A 20,498-nucleotide genomic window follows, 5' to 3' on the forward strand; every position below is an offset into this window, starting at 1 on the left:
ACAAGATTACAAGTACCGTTGACATGACAACGGTGCCCAGGGCCACTAAAAACACAACTTTTTGAAAATGCTCCGACTCCGTCGTCGTGTAAAAGAGGGAACACGCAACTTTTTGGAAATGGCTCCGACTCGGTCTGAGTGGAAATTAGGGGGGAAAAGCTACTTTTTGAAAATGAAAATAAAAAAAATTAAAAAAAAACGCTCTTGCCCTGTCTCCATAGAAATGAGGGAAAACATGGCAATTTGAAAACACTACGTCTCCGTGGAAACAGAGGAAAACACAACTTTTCAAAAAACACTCCAGCTCTATGGAAACGGGTGGGGCGGGGGGCAACTTATCAAAAACACACTCAAACTCCGCCTCTGTAGAAATGTAACTTTTTGAAAATGCTCTGAATCCGTCTTCGTGGAAACGGGAGAAAAGGCAACCTTGAAAAAATGCAACTTTTTGAAAATTCTCTGTCTACAGAGAAACGGGGGCAACTGTAACTTTTTGAAAAACACTTTGTCTCTGCAGAAATGGGAGAAAATGCATGTTTTTGAAACATTCGGTCTCTGTGTCCATGAGATGGCGGAAATGCTGCTACGGCTCATGCGCACTCCGAGCCTAGTAACTAGTAGTTATGCACATGCTCAGTAGATCCTCCAGAGTGTCATGACTCTGTCAATATTCTCCTGGGACTTGGTACTTTTATTTTGACAGTCACCGTAACAACAATCGAACTTGGTCATCTGTCCACTAGTCTGTGTACTCTCATTGTTAGTGTTTATAGCCTATTGTTCTCTGCGAGCATGTGTGTGTGGTTTCATTATGCAAACAAAAAATAGCACCCACTAGTGGCCTGACATTAAAACAGCATTTCTGCTATTTCCATGTAAATGGACATGGGGATGAAAATCGAAAAAAGTGAGTTTAAATGGGCTGTGACATGCTACTTCGACATTAGCATCAAGGAAGCAGTGTCACGTGTGTTCTCTTGCGGTTTGCATTTATGAGAAAGTAGTTTCACCTTTCGTTGACAAAAAACTCCAAAAAAAACCGAAGTGATATGTAATCACCGTGTACTCTATATGAACCCCCGTGCTGTAAAGCAATTTGAGTCACTTCAATGTAATTTCGGAGCGCTCCCTTGGGACGACCCCCGAAGCAGTATATCACCGCAGTGCAGGGGAATCCCTCTGCGACTACAGACCCCACCCACCACCCCCACCCCCATCTCTTCATCCTGCTGCTATAAGGGGGTAAAAATAGCTCCGTCCCTTATTGAACACAGAAGGGATTGAATTGGACTTTTCCCACTGAACGACGACCCCGTCCCTCGACATAGAGCGTCATTTCCTCACTGTCTAAAACTCTGTGACGCATCGCCTCATAAAGAGTAAAAGTGGACCATATGCCCATAGGGAGACGTCCCGAACTAATGCGACCGAATCTAATCTGTGGTTGTACGTGGTCTGTAGCTTGATCGCTACCGAAACACGCTTCGACAGACATTTATTATCAAGAGTGTTTTCCTCGTTTCTACAGAGATCGAGTTGGAGCGTTTTCAAAAAGTTACGATTTCCTCCGTTTCAATGGAGACCAAGTCGGAGCGTTTTCAAAAAGTTACGTTTTCCTCCTTTTCCACAGAGATAGAGTCGGTGCACTTTTAAAAAGTTGCATTTGTCACCATTTTCCGGAGATGGAGCCCGAGCATTTTCAAAAAGTTGCATTGTTCATCATTTCTCCGGAGATGGAGCCTGAGCATTTTCAAAAAGTTTCATTTTTTTCCCCCCACGTTTCTACAGCGATGGAGTCAGAGCATTTTGGAAAAGTTCCCCCTTTGGGATCTGTTTTCAGTGGCTCCGAGCACCGTGGTCGTGTAGCCGGACGCTTAAAAACTTCTCCTGCCGACTGGAGGTTCCTAAAAGTATCGTTCAGGCTCAGACATGGAAAAACCTTCCTATTTAAAAAAAGCGCACAGTGAGAGCCTGTTCAGTCCGCCTCGGAGCATTTTCTGACTAAGCTTCTTTAGGTTTAGACTGCGTTCCTTTCCTTTCAGTTCACAAACACGTGAATATAAGTTTTTGCAATCACTCCAATGTTTTTCATCACATTTGAACTTTCCAGAATCTGGCCTGTGTATTTATTGCAGTACAACTGCTATGAGTCAACAGCTCCTGTGGGTTGTTTTTTTTTTTTCCCCCAACAATGATATATATCACTTTCTCAATATGTCTTCCATAATTTATGGAATCCTATAAATCTTTCACTGGACGCGGGGATGTGGTGGTTCACTCCTGCCTCAGCAGGAGAAGCCTGGGCCTGGAGGGGGGGGGGGGTCTTTCTTTGTATTTTGCGCTTGGCTTTTATTTATTTATTTATTTATTTAGTGTCTCGTTAAATCAGCGAATTTCAGGTTCCCTCACTTCAGCTGTAGGGAATCCGATTGACCCCGATGACCTGTTGCAAAAATCTCCGAAATCAGTCCGGTTCAGAGTATACCTGACCGCGTTCTATTGCGGCCGCCCGAGTGGCAGCGGGTGGAGCAAACCGCCCGTCCCGACCGGACTCGAACCCGCGCGTCCACTTTACCCCGGGGGGGAGGGGCCTCGCTCCGCCTGCTCCCGAATCCGAGTGATCATCACTTCATCGTACAGCCGCGCGCTCCCTCTCTCTCTCCCGAGGCCAATTACATTCCATCAGGCAGGAAGCCGGATGCAGGATAAAAGACATGGGGGTATATTAAGCCACACTCCAAGCTCAGAGAAAAGATATGCTCTTTTCTTTTTTCTTTTTTTTTTTTTCCCGCATCGCTGCAAGACCTATATACGCGATAATTAGGGTGACATAGTTAACACATTGGCAACATCTGATTCCGCGAGTACAAGCATGTTGTGCAATCAGCCGCAGACCGGGTTGTGAGGTTTATGGCAGAAAAAAAACTTGTCATTCAGAGGAGAAAAAATTGCCCCCCCCCCCCCCCCAAAAAATATAAAAAAAAATCCAGATGCATTTAAAATCACCTGGGAAATGAGCAAAAAAATAAAAATAATAAAAAAAAGTGTTCGTCAACTCAGCCGAATCAAAGCGGGTTTGTTGTGTTGCTGCTGGTGCCATGTAAAAACAGGCCGAGGGAACATTTGGAGGAATGGAGATGGAGAGGGAGATCTTTTCACCTCTCCATAATGACAGGTTTTTTCTCTCTCTCTCTCTCTCTCTCTCTCTCTCTCTCTCTCTCTCTCTCTCTCTCTCTCTTTGACACCCACATGCAGCCGTGGGCGTATGGATGACTAGCAGCCTGTTACTGCGAGTACATTCACAGCGTTAGACTCTGACCGTTCCCCCATGCGAGCGAAAGGAGAAGGCAGAGAGGGGAGGGGGGGGGGGGGGGGGGGGAGCTCTACCTTGATTTAATTTCCTAACATTAGTTTCATAAGGTGCTGACGATGGGCTGTGATATAAAAAATAAATAAATAAAGAGAAGACCTCGATCGCTCTTGCTGCCATAGAGAATCCCACCTGGTCGTCCGCTGTGATAATGAAAAACTCGCCCACGCTATAAACTTTTTTAATGATGGTGTTTGGAAATGTTTAGAAGCTAGTGGCTCCCAAGCTGGAGTCCAGGAACCGGCCTGAGGGGGCCTGAGACTTGCACGCAAAAAAAAAAAAAAGAAAAAGAAAAGAAACTACTGATGCACTGATACCACTTTTTTAAAAGTACAACTACCAAGGTTTAGCTGCTTGCCGATACAGAGTACTAAAACAACTACTTGTACTCCAAACGATATGCAAAGGCTATGTGAACCGCCTCCGCACAACATCTACGTCGACGATACGCACAACTACGACAGACTTGAAGTTTACAGTACGCGTAGCGTCTGTCTACGCCATGCTCTAAGTGTACCGTCAATCGAGAGGAGCTCGCAGGTAGTGTCTATGTCTTGCTTTGATCATGTTCAACTCTTTAGCTTGTAAGATGTAGCAACACTGGTGCGTGAGCCTTGAAACTCTTTAGCATGTAGCATCACTGGTATATGATTCCTAAAACTATTTGGCATGTAGCATCGTTGCTGTGTGATTCTTGAAACTCTTTAGCATGTAGCGTTACTGGAGTGTGAGCCCCAAAATTGTTTAGCATGTAGCATTGCTGGTGTGTGAGCCCTGAAATTCTTTAGCATGTAGCATGTAGCATTGCTGGCGTGTGATGCCTGAAACTCTTTAGCATGTAGCTGGTGTGTGACGCCTGAAACTCATTTGCATGTAGCATGTAGCTGGTGTGTGATGCCTGAAACTCGTTAGCATGTAGCATGTACCTGGTGTGTGATGCCTGAAACTCATTAACATATAGCATGTCGCTGGTGTGTGACGCCTGAAACTCATTTGCATGTAGCATGTAGCTGGTGTGTGACGCCTGAAACTCGTTAGCATGTAGCTGATGTTTGACGCCTGAAACTCATTTGCATGTAGCATATAGCTGGTGTGTGACGCCTGAAACTCATTAGCATGTAGCATGTAGCATGTAGCTGGCGTGTGTCGCCTGAAACTCATTAGCATTTAGCTGATGTGTGACGCCTGAAACTCTTCAGCATGTAGCATTGCTGGTGTGTGAGACGCCTGAAGCTCATTAGCATGTAGCATGTCGCTCAGAGTAAAATATTACGGCTCCACTGAGCAGTTAAACTAATGAGCGACATCGCTGGTCCAAATGACTCTGGTGATTAAGTTGCTGGCGCTTCTCCTCCTTTTGTCAGAACGTGACTCATCGTCTGTCTTTCTTTTGTCGTCCTCATTAAAATGAAAGAATCTCTAAACTGTACATCGCTCATCCTCTCTGGACGTCACGACAAGTAATACTCGCCACGTATAGTATCGGACCCGATACTATACTATAATACTGGGTTCCTGGAAAACAAAAGCTCGTAAAGACCCTTTAAAGAATCCAGACCTGGAGTTTGTTGGGGAACGTCGAGTCCAGCCACGACAAACAAACAAACAGCTTTTCAAATGATCCCATCTTTAAGCGTACAAGTAGTTTCTGCCTCGGCGCGCAGATAATCTACTTCGCCCGGCTCTGATCTTGTTCTAGTATGTGTTTCTCATCAGCCCGGCGGCCCCCCCGGCGCACCACAAACAAACCTCCGAGGTAATTAGTGTGCCTTTCTCAGACGCTCCGGCATCTGCCAAACCGAGGAGCCGGCGCTCCGCGAAGGAGGCGACAGGCGCCGACCCCGCTCCACCTGCCCCGCCAGGTGTGTGTTTCTGGGGGGTAAGGGATGGGGGGGGGGGGGGGGGGGGGGGGGCAGCAGATGCCGTGTTCGCACCCCGGCTGCCTCGCGAGCTCGCCTGGGGTATTTCGATCGGCTGCCACCTCCTCGTTTTTTTTTCTCGCATCTTTTGATCTCTCGCTCCGCTCTGCTCTTTTTCTCTTCCCGCGCCGTCGCTCAATAAATCTTGAGCTCTCGTCCTCAGAATTCGCGGGGCCGCCCGCGAGCAGCTCAGACTCGGGCCGAGGTGGATCAAACAAACGCCTTTCGAGAGGGTCTGTGAAAACTCACGATGAAAGCTCAACTTTATGATGGGCGATGGTGGACGGATCATGTGACGTCTGATTGGTGCAGTTTTTTTCACAGCTGGGTGGTTAAAGTTTTTCAAGTTAAAACGCAAAATTGCATTCTGGGTGCCAAGAGTTCACAGCGACGGTGTTTGGAACCACTGTAAATGCAACTTTTTGAAAACCGCTCCCAAGGTGGTGGCACATGCTCAGTAGACGGTCATTAACGACAACGTTTCCTCCAGAGTGTCATGACTCCCGTAAAAAGCTATATCGATGTTAAATGTATTTTATTGTATCAAATTTGGGAAACCGCGTACATTTCGATATATATATCGCACAGCCCTTGTACTCGCCATTATTGGCGTTTGTGGCATATTGCTCTCTGCGCGCATGTGTGCGGTTTAATTACAAAACACAACCAAACAACACCCACTAGTGGCCGGGCATGAAAACTACACCAGTTTCTGCTGTTTCCTTGTATTCGGACATCGTATTCAAATTGTGTAAACGCAACACTTTCCTGAAAACGCAAAAAATGGAGTGGCAGGTTAGCATAGCGGAGTTGTTAGCGGCTGTAGACATGAAAAGGTGAAAGAATTTGAGGTGTTTTACCATTTTTTTATCTTTTTTCTTTTCTTTTTTTTTTTTAAACAATGCATTTTCACTTCACATTCGTGGACGGTCTCTAACAACGTACCAATCACCTTTAAGACGTCTGTCTGCGCATTACAATCAGTCTCCAGTGAAGACTTTGAGGTTGCGCGACACCCTGAAATATGTGTGAGCGCCTCACCGGCTCCTCCGCCACTCCTCCGCCACTCCTCCTTTGCCAACCTCCGACCTCGATGGTGCAAAGGCTAGCCTGGGTTTCAGTCGTCAGAACATTTTCGGATTGCGCTCGCCCACAAAAAGAGGACCTTTGCTCTCGAGCTGTCAAAGCCTCAAGCTCTTTTTTTTTTATTTTTTTTTATTATTATCTTTTGCAGCATATTTTTCTCTGTGTGGGGAAAAAAAAAAAAAAAAAAAAAAAACGTCTGCAGAAGACGCTGAGTTGAGGATCCGAGCTCCGTTTCAGCTTCGCAAGCACAACTTTGTCCCAATAAACCCCTCAACTTTTTCAGACTGGTTTCCACATTCGTGCCCGCGGCCCGTTCCACCGGGCTTGGCGAAGTGGATTTTAGTCGCTCAGATCTTACAGAAATTAAAGCAGAATGGAGCCTTTGATTTTTTCTGTCTCTCTCTCTCTCTCTCTCTCTCTCTCTCTCTCTCTCTCTCTGCACAAAACAAAAACTGAAAGAGCGGCGTTTATCCGAGCCGCGCCGCTTAAGTGTTGATCAATGCGCTCATTATCCATTTCCCCCCCCCGGACCCTCGGTCCCGGAGCGCCACGGTCCCGGCACTTGGATGACTATCATCCACCAAATGTCAAACGCCTGACGATAACAAACAGCTTGACGATTCTCGTTTGGGCTCCAACGCTGGGGAGCCGCCAGGAATTGTCCATTGTGGTTTTTTTTCCGCGAAAGACGCACATGTTGCCGTCCCTCGTGAATCAAGACGCGGACCTAATTAATTATCGGTTTCAGCGCGATCTCAGCCTGTCTGACTCCCTGGCTGACCAGCTGCCTTTATCTGCGCCGCGGAGAACGAGCCGGCCGGGCTCGCGGCCTCATGTCGGTGACGAAAAAAACCCGTCGGCCAAACGACGCGGTCGGATGAAACGGGAGCGTTTCCATACAAACGGGTCATAAGAGTTCCAACATAAACCGGATTTGGTTGCGTATGCATGACGGGAGTCACGCAGCGGGGAAAACGGAACGCAGGTCAAGAGAACAAGATACAACCTAGACCAGATGAAGGAACTTGAAGGTACCTTCAACCTTCGCGATCAATAAGGCCAACTTCGTTTTGGAGGTTTGCCTTCATGGGAAACAGTCCTGATGCAAAACGAGAATAATGGACTCAGCTTATATAAGTAGAATTAATGTCTATGTTTACTCGTGTTGTAGTACTCAAGAGGAGTCTTCGTCTTGTGGTCGAAATTACATTTTCAGCATCTTGGTCTTGAGGGGTATTCTCTGGTCCTGGTCTCAGCCGCTCAAAGTCCTACATTCTCTCAACTATTAGGCTCTTAAAAGCAGACCCCACACTCATTTTTTTTTTGTTTGATCTGTTGTTATTTTGCTCTATGACTGTATATACGTACGTAGGCGTCCCTCTGTCCGATGCGTAAACATGTTTCCTTGACCGATTGATCATGTATTTATGTTGACTGACACTGGGAAGCTGCTGATGAATGAATTGCCCCTTGTGGCTTTTCTACGTTTGACCCATGAAAATCAGTCCCAAATATCTAGTAAAAGAAAAAAAATTCATTTGAAAATACATGTAGGAAATATTTTTCTTGATTTTCGTCTCGTTTATTCACCTTCACCACTTCCCCCGTCAAACTCAAAGCCATTTTACTGCGGTCCAATTTCCTCTCGAGTGGGCCCGGACTGGTGAAATAGTGCCATGATAATCATTACCTTTAAACTTGAAGGTTTTTCTTTGACAGTATATGTGATGAAAATGTCTATATTTTCACAGTTGCAACCGAAAATGACGGCAATCTTAAAAATAAAGCCGATTTCAATGGTGCAAAATTGAGTGAAATGTCCCAAGAAATTCTTCTATCGCTGTTGCATTATGGGGGTTTTAACAGCCGGACAGCGTCGCTTTGAGGCTAGTTTGACAAAAACGATGTACTTAGCTTTCATGATTTCGGAAAAGTTGTTGGAGCCATTCTATATCGACGCTTTCTTTATATGTGCAGTTCTTATGTTAGCCCACTAGGTGGAGCTCGGGTCAATCGCGAAAATCAAGCTCCAGGTATTGAGGCCTGGTGTGTGGCGGGAGAGCAGAACGTTTTTTTTCACAGTTTAGTTTGTTACATTGGATTATTAGAACTGAATCTTGCGTTAAATCGACAATGATGAAAACTGCAATTGTGGAAAAAAATTGAAGAACGATAAACGGAGGACAAACTGAATATCCCACATTTGTTAATCAGTTTGCCTGGAACACGTGGCTATTTATTCCGACCGGCGTGCACACGTGCAGTAGCAGCATTTCAGAAAAGTTGCATTTTTTTTCCGAAGCTTCCATGGAGACGGAGTCGGAGCGTTTTTCGAAAAGTTCCGTTTTCAGAGACACCGAGCACCGTCGTCATATCCAACGGACACCCTAAAACGCAACGTTTTCTTGAGTGTCCCCAGAAAGTTTCCCCGGGGTTTCCGTGGAGAGGGAGACGGCGCGGTTTTCGAAAAGTTCCGTTTTCAACTGACACCGAGCACCGTTGTCACGGAAACGGACACCCAAACGCTACGGAATTGTCGCGTTTTCACTTAAAAACATGGTGGAAAAAACGTAACGTAACATGTTGTCGGAGACAAATGAGGGAAAGTGTGTTTGCTGATATGACCACCGGGTGGCGCTGTGGTTCTTTAAGGGAAGGTTTCCCGTCATGATGACAAAGGATCGCAAACATTGCCCGGAAAGGCCGACACAATCAACGATTGTTCTGCTGCGTGAAGAACTGGCACGCCGCCATTTTTGTTTTCTCGGGCTTTCCGCAAAGGTCGGAAGGGTATCCAGAGGGCAGAAGGACTAAACGTCCGTCAGACTGCGCTCCTTTAATGTATCGATCATGTTTGGAAACACTCGAGTTGTCGCTGTCTTGATGACGTTGGCGGCGCCAGAGCAGCCGCGGGGAAAAGTCGATTGTCAAAGCCAAGAGTCACCTGGCTGAAGCAATCATTGAGTCATTAGTATTGATCATTGCCTGCCCACACACACACACACACACACACACACACACACACACACATAGTGGTAGTGTTCTCATTCGGCCCCGGTGCAGGAGGAATCTGGCCTTTCAGCTCATGTCGTGGCGGTTAGAGTCCGACCCAGAGGTCGAAAGTGTGAACTCTCGTCCTCTCTAACGAAGCCGCCCGCAATCCACAAACGTTCACCCTCCCGCGTCAAATCTGGGTCACCGTCAGCTGGTATTTTTAAGAACACAATCGCCCTGAAGTTCCGTCCCTCCCCCCCCCCCCCCCCTTCCCCCTGCGTATTGGCCACACGTGTCAACACGACGGGGCAAGAAGAAGGGCAACAAAAAAAAAAAAAAAAGCTGCGAATTAGCGAATCCAATCAGAGCCGTGTGCCGCTTGGAGGGGGCCTCCCGGGAGGGCGCCGTTCAACTGTGGAGGTTAACAAGCGGTGGAGACGTCCCCCGGCTGATCACGGGGATTTCGAAGACGAGGCGGTCTCGTCTGCCGCATGGTTCTCCTCGTAAGCGTGCGTGAAATCTGTGTGGACTGTATCGATTGGTGGCGAGGGGGCAGAGGAACCCACTCAGTGTGTGTGTGTGTGTGTGTGTGTGTGTGTGTGTGTGTGTGTGTGTGTGTGTGTGTGTGTGTGTGTGTGTGTGTGTGTGTGTGTGTGTGTGTGTGTGTGTGTGTGTGTGTGTGTGTGTGTGTGTGTGTGTGTGTGTGTGTGTGTGTGTGTGAGATAAAGATGTTTTATTGCTTCCAGGAAGCATCTGACCCATCGAGGGGATAAAAAAAAAACAAAAAAAAAACACTATATAACGTGAGGAAATCATGTTGCAGGGGTGCATGGGAAGAGGAGGGGGGAGAAGGGGGTGGAGGTGGGGGTGGGGGGGGTGGGTGTTCATGTGATGTTAAATCCCACTCACCATGTTGACTTCTGACACCATGTCTATGCTGGCCACGTCGATGCTCATGCCCACGGCGACAGGAGCCCCTGCAAGAGGTTAAAAACACGCCGGGCATCATCCATGGCGCCAAAAATGAAGGATTATTAAGGGAGGAGGAGGATGGCGAGGAGGAAGGTTATAAAGGGGGGTGTTGGGGGGGTGGAGGATGCTGCATACCTCCGAAGTCCGGTCTCAGTCGGATGTCATATCCCTTGAGTAGTTTATCCACTGTCTCCTTCACAAAAGACATGTTGCCCGGTTCATTGACGCTGGAATGACAGCAAAGAGAGAGAGAGAGAGAGAGAGAGAGAGAGAGAGATCATCACCTTGACTCCCCCATCAACCAATCACTCCAGCCAATAACCTTGACTTTCTCACAATAACAAGAAGAAGAGAAAAAAAAAAATAATAACAATTAAACAACCGGACTCACCTTTTTGCGCAACACACAATCGAACCGACAACCAGTGCGGATAAGACGCGGAATTGACGCACCCTCTGCAGAGCAAACATCACCTCTTTTTCCTATTTGTGTGTGTATTTTTTTTATTTTTTCTATTTTTTTTTTATTTTCTTAAAATTGTTTCTCTTCCTTCCTCCACGTTGTACCCCTCAAAAAAAAAAAAAAGGAAAAAAAAAAAAAAAAAAAAAAAGGATAAGCCGCTTCTCCTCCCCTCCCCTTTCTCTTCAATCAACAGTCCGACGCTCCTCGGATCCAGAGTAAATCCATTGATCGGCTCGTATGGAAGCCACACAAAATAAATAATAAAGAGAGAAGGGAAAGAAGAGAAAGTCGCGGCAAGGAGGGAAAAAATAAAAAAGTCAGCGGCTGGGTGAGGAAGGAGTCAGATGTGGATTATGGTCTGACATCGCCTCCCCCTCGCCTGGATCCGAGCTCCGGTTCTGGTGTTTGTATTTTTCTTTTTCTTTTTTTTTCTTCTGTGTTACATTCAGGAGCTGGAGCGCATATTGATGAGACGGAGCGGGAGGGAGGGAGGGAGGGGACGCGCTGCTGCTGCTGCTGCTGCTGCCGCTGCCGCCGCTGCTGCTGCTGCTGCTGCTGCTGGTGGTGGCGGTGAAGGCACTCGGGCTTGTTCAAACCAGAGATGAAGACCAACACTTCGCACACTGTAAAAAAATACCCGTCAGGCGCTGCAGTGCAGTCCAAGCCTTTGCGCGCGGAAGAAGAAGAAAGCCTGGCGTGCGTCTTTTTTTTTTCTTTTTTTTTTTAAATTTCCCTTTAGAATAAAAATCACCTCTCTGAAATGCATTAATAACTTCATATTCGGTCTATATTTACATTGATCAATGCAGACAAATCCGAAATCGTATGCGGATTTTATCGACTTTATGATCCTGCGAGATTACATCCAAAAAAATACAAGAAATTTACGTGTCCCTGAACGCCTCACATGCTCTTTTAATTCCCTTTAGAATAAATATCGCGCCACAGGAATCGATTAATTGTTCATAAATTGTCTGTATTTGTGCAATTATCCCCGGGAATTGTTAATTAGCTGGGATTAACCAGGATTAGATAGCTGAAAACACACCCAGTGCTGTCCCTGAACGCCTCCCATACAATTAAATGGATGTTACAGAAAATCGTGCAAAAAGTTCGCCCATTATCAAATTCAACAGCCCAGACGTTTAACCTTCAAGTTGCATGACTTCAAATCCAGTCAAAACCCCAAATATATTAATATTTACTCCTAAAAATGTCTAAAAAAAAACTATATTCTAACCTTCCACTTTTAAGCTTGTTTGTATATTCTATAAATAAAACAAGTAAACGTAACGTTTTGGTGGAAGGAAATACACTGAAAGGCTGGGATGTTGTACTAAAACGGGTAAATATTACAATTATCATGTGTTTTCCTAATATAGGGTAGTTTCTATAGCAATTCTTTAATAGAAGAAGAGGGGGGGGAAAATGCTGATTTATTTTGAAATAAACCGGCAAAACTACAAAATAATGCAACAGACGGTTCCCGTATTCGTCTAACACACTTTGTTTTTACACTTTACGCTGCTTGGCGACCCATCGAACCTCCTCTCCGGGGCTCCTTTCTGAATACCACTTCATTCCTTTTGCGTAGAGCCAGAAGTATTTAAATTAGGCATTTTTTTACAGCGCGCCTCTGATCCGTCCCCGTGCGTTGCCTATAAAAATGGCGGGACCCGAAACACCGCCGAGCGGATGGATGGATGAGGAGGGGGGGGAGGAGGAGGGGGGGGGGGCACAGGCTGCATTTATCCACCTCTTAATCGATGCTTTTGAGTGATAACCCTGCTAATCGTCTGTAATGGTTCTTACTCAGATCTGGGACGGGTCAAGGGGAGGGACGCTGTAAATTACGCACGTGGATGAGGAGGAGGGGGTAAATGTTGGGTCAGATCTGGGTAATTGGGATGAGACGTATGTGTGTGTGTGTGTGTGTGTGGGGGGGGGGGGGGGGGGTTGGTTAACATTTCCCACCTGGTATCATAGATGGCGAACAACTTCTTGTTTCCATCAACAGCGTTCCTGCAGAAAAGAAAAAGACGTCAACATCCGTAAAAACAGGCGATTTCCGTGAAACACGTGGTTTTATTATGACAAACTCCAAATGCTTTATTCTCTTTGATTTGTCGGACACGTGCGCAATGATGCCCGCAGGGGCGTCCTCTCATACGTCCCATACAGTCCCTCTTGTCCAGGCGGTCGTCCCGCCGCACCAGGAAGCCCCCAGGGCGCAGACCGGGTCCTCCGCTATTATTCATTTATTTATTTATTTAATTATTTTTCTTACGTACGCGCTTTTACGCACAGACTCTCCTCTCCAGACGTATCAGAGGTGATGAAGAAAACAAAATCACTCACTAATTAACCGCGCGCGAAGCGTGGATCTCGGCTACCCTCTTATGGCAACCTTCAGGATGATAACTACTGAAAGGAGGACTTTTTTTTTTTTTTTTTCCCCAGATTGATGTGGTGGATTAAAGACACTTTCTCGATGACGATGTCTCGCACACGCACGCTCATTGAACACTGCATGCATGTAAAAACGTCCCTACAGGATTATTACATTTCATTTGACAATATGCAGGTTTCCTCTCTGCACAGTGCCCCGATTGAATAAAGAACGTATAATGAAGTTGCATTAAAAATGAATTACAACCAGTATTTTATTAACGGAATCGGGCATAAATGAGTTTATAATGATACATTTCCTCTAATTACATACACAAAGCGCTTGAAAATGACTTTAATTTCTAAATATCCATATTTCCATACAGGTTCCTAATTAAATGTAGTCTAGGAAAGATGTTAAAGGGACTCGGATTGTGTCTTTTTTGGTCAATTCTTGACCGTGAATATATCTAGTTCCAGTCACAGAAGTTGATAAATCCTCCGTTCTGTTCCTTCCTTGAACGCCTCACCTGCATTGTATCTGGTTGAACCATCCATTGACTTGGACTGGACAGAAAAAAGACTCAATGCTTGGGGGGAGGGGGGGGGGTCTAATCTTAGTCTCAGATACAATCTTGGTCTCGGACACAGTCTTGGTCTAGTCTTGGTCTCGGATACAGTCTTGGTCTCGGATACAGTCTTGGTCTCAGATACAGTCTTGGTCTCGGATACAGTCTTGGTCTAGTCTTGGTCTCGGATACAGTCTTGGTCTCGGATACAGGCTTGGTCTAGTCTTGGTCTCGGATACGGTCTTGGTCTCAGATACAGTCTTGGTCTCAGATACAGGCTTGGTCTAGTCTTGGTCTCGGATACAGTCTTGGTCTCGGATACAGGCTTGGTCTAGTCTTGGTCTCGGATACAGTCTTGGTCTCAGATACAGTCTTGGTCTCAGATACAGGCTTGGTCTAGTCTTGGTCTCGGATACAGTCTTGGTCTCGGATACAGTCTTGGTCTCGGATACAGTCTTGGTCTCAGATACAGTCTTGGTCTAGTCTCGGTCTCAGATACAGTCTTGGTCTAGTCTTGTTCTCGGATACAGTCTTGGTCTCGGATACAGTCTTGGTCTAGTCTCGGTCTCAGATACAGTCTTGGTCTAGTCTCGGTCTCAGATACAGTCTTGGTCTAGTCTCGGTCTCAGATACAGTCTTGGTCTAGTCTTGGTCTCAGATACACTCTTGGACTCGTCATGATCTCAGATACAGTCTTGGTCTAGTCTTGGTCTCAGATACAGTCTTGGTCTCGGATACAGTCTTGGTCTAGTCTCGGTCTCAGATACAGTCTTGGTCTAGTCTTGGTCTCAGATACAGTCTTGGTCTCAGATACAGTCTTGGTCTAGTCTCGGTCTCAGATACAGTCTTGGTCTAGTCTTGGTCTCAGATACAGTCTTGGTCGAGTCATAGTTTTTGATTTGGCCTCGACCCCTTAAAGTCCTGTGTTTCAATCTCAGTCCCTTAACTTCTTGGTTTTACTGCTGTAGCGCCTCCTGCTGGTCAGACTACCAAACAGACAAATTACTCCAGATCACAGAGACCTGAGCTGAGGTATCCGGGACGCTGCCATGAAAGTTGACAAACTCTTTTCAAATCCCTCCTGTCAGGGTGTAAAAACACCCATAATGCAACAGCTGGAGAAGACCACCCTCTATTTTGCAACATTAGAATTGGCTAATGAATTGGCTTTTATTTTAATTAGTAATTGTGAAAATATAGGAGAAAAAAAAGTATTTAAATGATCATGGCACTATTTTCCCGGTCCAGCACATTCAGGATTAAATTACACCGAACTGAAATGTATTTGACTGGATTAGATTGTGCTGAAAAGTGAACAAATTGTTTGCAATGGCTTTTTACCACTGTACCTGAACGCCTCATGTCGGAAACTAAAGAGTGTTAACTCTGTTATTTGGGATTATATAGACTAGTTGCTAATGTTAAATGGTGGGCTTTCACCTACAAAAGATGAAACGAGAGACAAGAAAAATACTTGAATAGTGTAAATATGCGACATATTTAAATGACCGATGCCAAGAAGGTGCACCTGAACGTGTCTGCGCCTCAAGAAAAACTCAAGGAAAAAAAAATCAAGAAAGAATTTCGACATCAATCCCCGAATGGGAAAACGTGCAGTTTGGTCATATTTGGGTCGGATCGCGTCCAGATGAGTTGAATTCATCCGGATGCTGTTGCGGTGCTGCAACACCTCTGGAGGCGATGCGGGAGACGCGGTGCAGCAGCAGCAGCAGGAGGAGGAGGAGGAGGAGGAGGAGAAGGAGGAGGAGGAGACAGGCTACTACAATTGATGGGGCACCACTGATTGAGAGAGAGAGAGAGAGAGAGAGAGAGAGAGAGAGAGAGAGAGAGAGAGAGAGAGAAAAGGAGAAAGGGTGGGACAGAGCGAGGGAGAGGGAGCAGAAACAGCCCATGGTGGTGGCAACAGAAGGCGGGGAGAGACGGAGCGACCAGCGCCGGGATTAGGTGATCAAACCCCGGATTGGATCGTGCGCACCGGCGTCCATTTCTAATCTGGGGGGGAGGTGAAGGAACCTAAACGCCCCCCCCTCCCCTAGAATACCGAGGATGGATCCGCAGTCAGGTATCTCTTCATGAATGAAATACAGTGGGTCGTGCTTTCTTTTTTTTTTTTCTTCTTTTTTTTTGTGATGATGGAGGAGAATGGTGGCTCATGTGAATTGCAATGTAGACAATGGGAATCACTGCAGTGTGTGTGTGTGTGTGTGTGTGTGTGTGTGTGTGTGTGTGTGTGTGTGTGTGTGTGTGTGTGTGTGTGTGTGTGTGTGTGTGTGTGTGTGTGTGTGTGTGTGTGTGTGTGTGTTTTATTCCCTATGTTTTTTTTGAGTTGCACGCCTGCATTTGAGCAGTAGCCCCCCCCCCCCCCCCTCCCCCCCAACCCTCCACCCCCCCCCCCCCACACACACGCACACTCGGTGAATCCCGCAATGTTTGTGAATCCAATAACACAGTTTCTGTGTGTAACAGCCGCCGACAACAAAGTGAGGAGAATCCCCACCATGGCACCACTTGTCCTTTCCCTCCTGCTCCTGTGCGGATGCCAGAAAAGGTAAGAAAGGAAAAAAAAAATAATAATAATCTGGGTTCAAAGTTGATGGATCTGCAAATCCAGCAGATTGAACTGAGCTGAATCCTGCCAGCTGTTTTTTTTTTTTAAAAATTCAATTTTTCTTACCCTGAGATTGATGGCACGTCCGAGCTGCGGCGACAGCGTCGCTTTAAAGCGGCTGTCCCGAACGCAACCGACGGGGACAAGAGTTCGAATTTCACGCGCAAATCCAACCGATATGGAGAAACAGAAACGGTTTTGTTTGTGTTGGAATCACACGTCAAAGCCTGAATTATCTGGACCGGTTACGAAGCGGCACTTCTGTTCAATTTGTGATTTCTGTTCGGGAGGCACCGATACCGGTACTGGTATCGGGCCGATACCGTGCAGCGTGTTCAAAAGCTCCCCGATACAAACTGGCGAGGAAGACGTGATGTCATGCGTCGGTTAGTACTCGTATCAGAACGGCAAGTATTCAAAGGTTAGTACGCATATCGATACTCGGGATCAGCTGATACCTAATGGTTAGTTCTCATATTTGTACTCAGTGTCGGTTGATACTTGAAGGTTAGTACTCATGTCTGTACTCTGTATTGGCTAGTAGGTAATGTTTAGTACTCATATTGGTACTTTATATTAGCAAGTAGTTAAAGGTTGGTACTTGTATTGATACTTGGTTTTGGCAGGTAGCTAAAGGTTAACACCGGTATCGGTACTCGGTATTGGCAGGTACCTAAAGGTTTGTGCTCGTATTGGCAAGTAGGTAAAGGTTGGTACTCGCATCGGTACTCAGCATTTTGCAGGTAATTAAAGATTAATACCGGTATCGGTACTCGGTATTGGCATGTACCTAAAGGTTTGTACTCATATTGGCAAATAGTTAAAGGTTAGTACTCTTATCTGTACTTGGTTTCGGCAAGTAGTGAAAGGTTAGTACTTAATTGGTACTTGGTTTCCGTAAGTAGTTCAAGGTTGGTACTTGTATCTGTACTGAGTATTGGCAAGTAGTTAAAGGTCAGTACTCTTATCGGTACTCAGCATTGGCAAGTAGCTAAAGGTTAATACTCGTTTAGGTACTTGGTTTCGGCAAGGAAGTAAAGGTTGGAACTCGTATCGGTACTCAGTATTTTGCAGGTAATTAAAGATTAATACCGGTATCAGTACTCGGTATTGGCATGTACCTAAAGATTTGTACTCATATTGGCAAATAGTGAAAGGTCAGTACTCATATCGGTACTCAGTATTGGCAAATAGCGAAAGGTTAGTACTCTTATCTGTACTTGGTTTCGGCAAGTAGTGAAAGGTTTGTACTTGTATTGGCAAGTAGTTAAAGGTCAGTACTCTTATCGGTACTCAGCATTGGCAAGTAGCTAAAGGTTAATACTCGTATCGGTACTTGGTTTCGGCAAGGAAGTAAAGGTTGGTACTCGTGTCGGTACTCAGTATCGGCAAGAAGCTAAAGGTTAGATCTCGTATCGGTACTTGGTAGTTAGTATCTATACTTGTACTCGTCCTTTAACAAAGTGATAACCAGTGCGTCTGTAGTTTCCGTCTGTACACTCCACTGTCTTCTCCTCCTCCAGCTTCTCGCAGACGTCCGAGGCCCAGAAGGAGACGGGTCCCAACGACAACAGCACCGTCTTCACCCGCATCCTGGACGGACTCCTGGACGGCTACGACAACCGTCTCCGGCCGGGACTCGGAGGTTGTCCACTCTCTGTCCTGACCCGAACCCCTCCCCGCAGGCGCCCAGTTTGAATCCGGCTGCCGCATGCATGCGGCTCCGGCGTGCAGTAAATCAATGGAGGCGAGCCGCGCCGCGGCTCCGCGCCCCCCCCCCCCCCCCCCCCCCCCCCCCCCCCGTCCTCGCCCTGGCAACAGGGAGCTGTAACCTTGAGACGCAACAGATTCCTCTTTTCTTCTTACTCTCTTTTCAAGCGACGGCTTCTCTCGTTTTCTTTCTGCTCGTCCCACATTGGGAAGAAGCGAAGGGGGGGCTGGCGTGTCACGAGCCATAAAAAAAGGAGCAAGAAAAAAAAAAAAAAAAGGTTCCAGCTCTTACATCCTGGTAACGGTTGCTACCCTTGACAAGAGGTCCTATAAATATATACGCCGTCGGAACATTGTGGGGCCTTGCCTCCACTCCAGCAGCAACCCCGGCTTTCCAGGAGCACATTGATATTCATAGCTTCGCGTTTGCCGTTTCTAGAGCGACGGGGAAACTCCAGAGGAGGTTGTAAAAACGTGCGGAACGAGCGATTTCGTCGGGGGTGGGGGTGGGTGGTTGCGAGGGAGCGAAGTTCTGCGGTCGTGAGCTGTTCGGGGAGTCGTCAACCCTCCTCCGTGTCTCTCTTGTCTTCCGTAGAAAACGTGACGGAGATCAAGACCAACATCTTCGTCACCAGCTTCGGCCCCGTGTCCGACACGGAGATGGTGAGTGTCGCCCGCTTTCAACTCTCACTTCAGGTTGGGTTCTGTGGTGCCGAACACACAACGCGGGGCACTTTGACAGGAAATGAGCAAGTCGAGGCGACGATGGAAAACTGAAAGTTTTAGCTGGGCGAAACCTAAAGAACCAGACTTTTAGGTTGTAAAAACCTGCAGAACCAAACTCTTGGGTGGCAACAACCTGCAGAACCACACTCTTAGTGGCAGAAACCTGCAGAACCAGACTCTTTGAGGTGAAACCTGCAGAACCAGACTTTTAGGGGGAGAAACCTGCAGAACCAGATGCTTAAGTGGCAAAAACCTGCAGAACTAGACTCCTAGGTGGCAACAACCTGCAGAACCAGACTCTTAGTGGCAGAAACCTGCAGAACCAGACTCTTAGGTTGTAAAAACCTGCAGAACCAGACGCTTAGGGGTGAAACCTGCAGAACCAGACTCTTAGGTTGTAGAAAACCTGCAGAACCAGACTTTTAGGGAGAGAAACCTGCAGAACCAGATGCTTAGGTGGCAAAAACCTGCAGAACTAGATTCTTAGTGGCAAAAACCTGCAGAACCAGACTCTTAGGTTGTAAAAACCTGCAGAACCAGACGCTTAGTGGCAGGAACCTGCAGAACCAGACTCTTAGGTTGTAAAAACCTGCAGAACCAGACTATTAGGGGTGAAACCTGCAGAACCAGACTTTTAGGGAGAGAAACCTGCAGAACCAGATGCTTAGGTGGCAAAAACCTGCAGAACTAGACTCCTAGGTGGCAAAAACCTGCAGAACCAGATTCTTAGTGGCAAAAACCTACAGAACCAGACTCTTGGTGGCAACAACCTGCAGAACCAGACTCTTGGTGGCAACAACCTACAGAACCAGACTCTTAGGTGGCAAAAACTTGCAGAACCAGACTTCTAGGTGGCAAAAACTTGCAGAACCAGACTCTGAGTAGGAGACCTTCTGCTGTATCACTCCCGTATCAATCATTCAGGAAGACGCTGCAGCTCAAGAACCATGATTGATGAATAAGCCATCCTCAAACCACTCTGATGTTTCTACACGGCGCCTTCCTGTTTGTCTCACTCGCTCCATAAGTCACGCACGAGCAGCGACGCGACGGATTTTCATTTATTTATGCATTTATTTCTTTTCGAACCGTGGTCCTCAGGAGTACACCATCGACGTGTTCTTCCGCCAGAGCTGGAAGGACGAGCGGCTGTGCTTCAAGGGCCCCATGGAGATGCTCCCGCTCAACAACCTGCTGGCCAGCAACATCTGGACGCCCGACACCTTCTTCCTCAACGGCAAGAAGTCCATCGCCCACAACATGACCACGCCCAACAAGCTGCTGAGGCTGCACAACGACGGCACGCTGCTCTACACCATGAGGTGGGACACGGTCCGCCGCTCATCCCACAAATGCACGGCGGCGTTTCTCAGGGTTTAAGATGCAGTTTTAGAAAGAAACAGGAGTTTCCCAGCATGCTGCAGTTGAATAAAATGTGAGGCAATCCCGTGAAAACTGTGTAAAAATGGTGTCGCGACCTCAAGGGATACAAAACGAATGCAAAAAGCCACCAAAATAACCACAAACGGATGATGAGAATCACAAAAACATGCTAAAAAGATCCATAGACACACATTAAATAGGACAAACGGTGAAAAATTACCCGGAAACTGGCATGAAATGCACTTAAAGAGACAGAAAACACTGCAAAGAGATGAAAAAATTCAGAAAA

General features: G+C 46.6%; 1 protein-coding gene across 3 annotated transcripts in view; it reads right to left on the reverse strand.

The window, feature by feature from the left end:
* Nucleotides 1–20,498, reverse strand: part of LOC308127519 (gamma-aminobutyric acid receptor subunit beta-3-like) — a gene marked incomplete at its 5' end in the record, with an annotated part of 60,684 nt that overhangs the window by 26,964 nt on the left and 13,222 nt on the right. For 2 of the 3 annotated variants that reach the window (XM_080492623.1, XM_080492622.1), the window contains 3 exons: nucleotides 10,279–10,346; nucleotides 10,477–10,568; nucleotides 12,779–12,826. In XM_080492623.1, the coding sequence (XP_080348749.1) occupies nucleotides 10,279–10,346; nucleotides 10,477–10,568; nucleotides 12,779–12,826 (208 nt within the window). Of the gene's footprint in view, nucleotides 1–10,278; nucleotides 10,347–10,476; nucleotides 10,569–10,732; nucleotides 10,813–12,778; nucleotides 12,827–20,498 lie in introns of those variants that run through there. The other variant, XM_080492624.1, reaches the window with a different exon arrangement.

This window comes from Lipophrys pholis (genome assembly GCF_963383615.2).
Source record: "Lipophrys pholis genome assembly, chromosome: 23".
NCBI lineage: Eukaryota > Metazoa > Chordata > Actinopteri > Blenniiformes > Blenniidae > Lipophrys > Lipophrys pholis.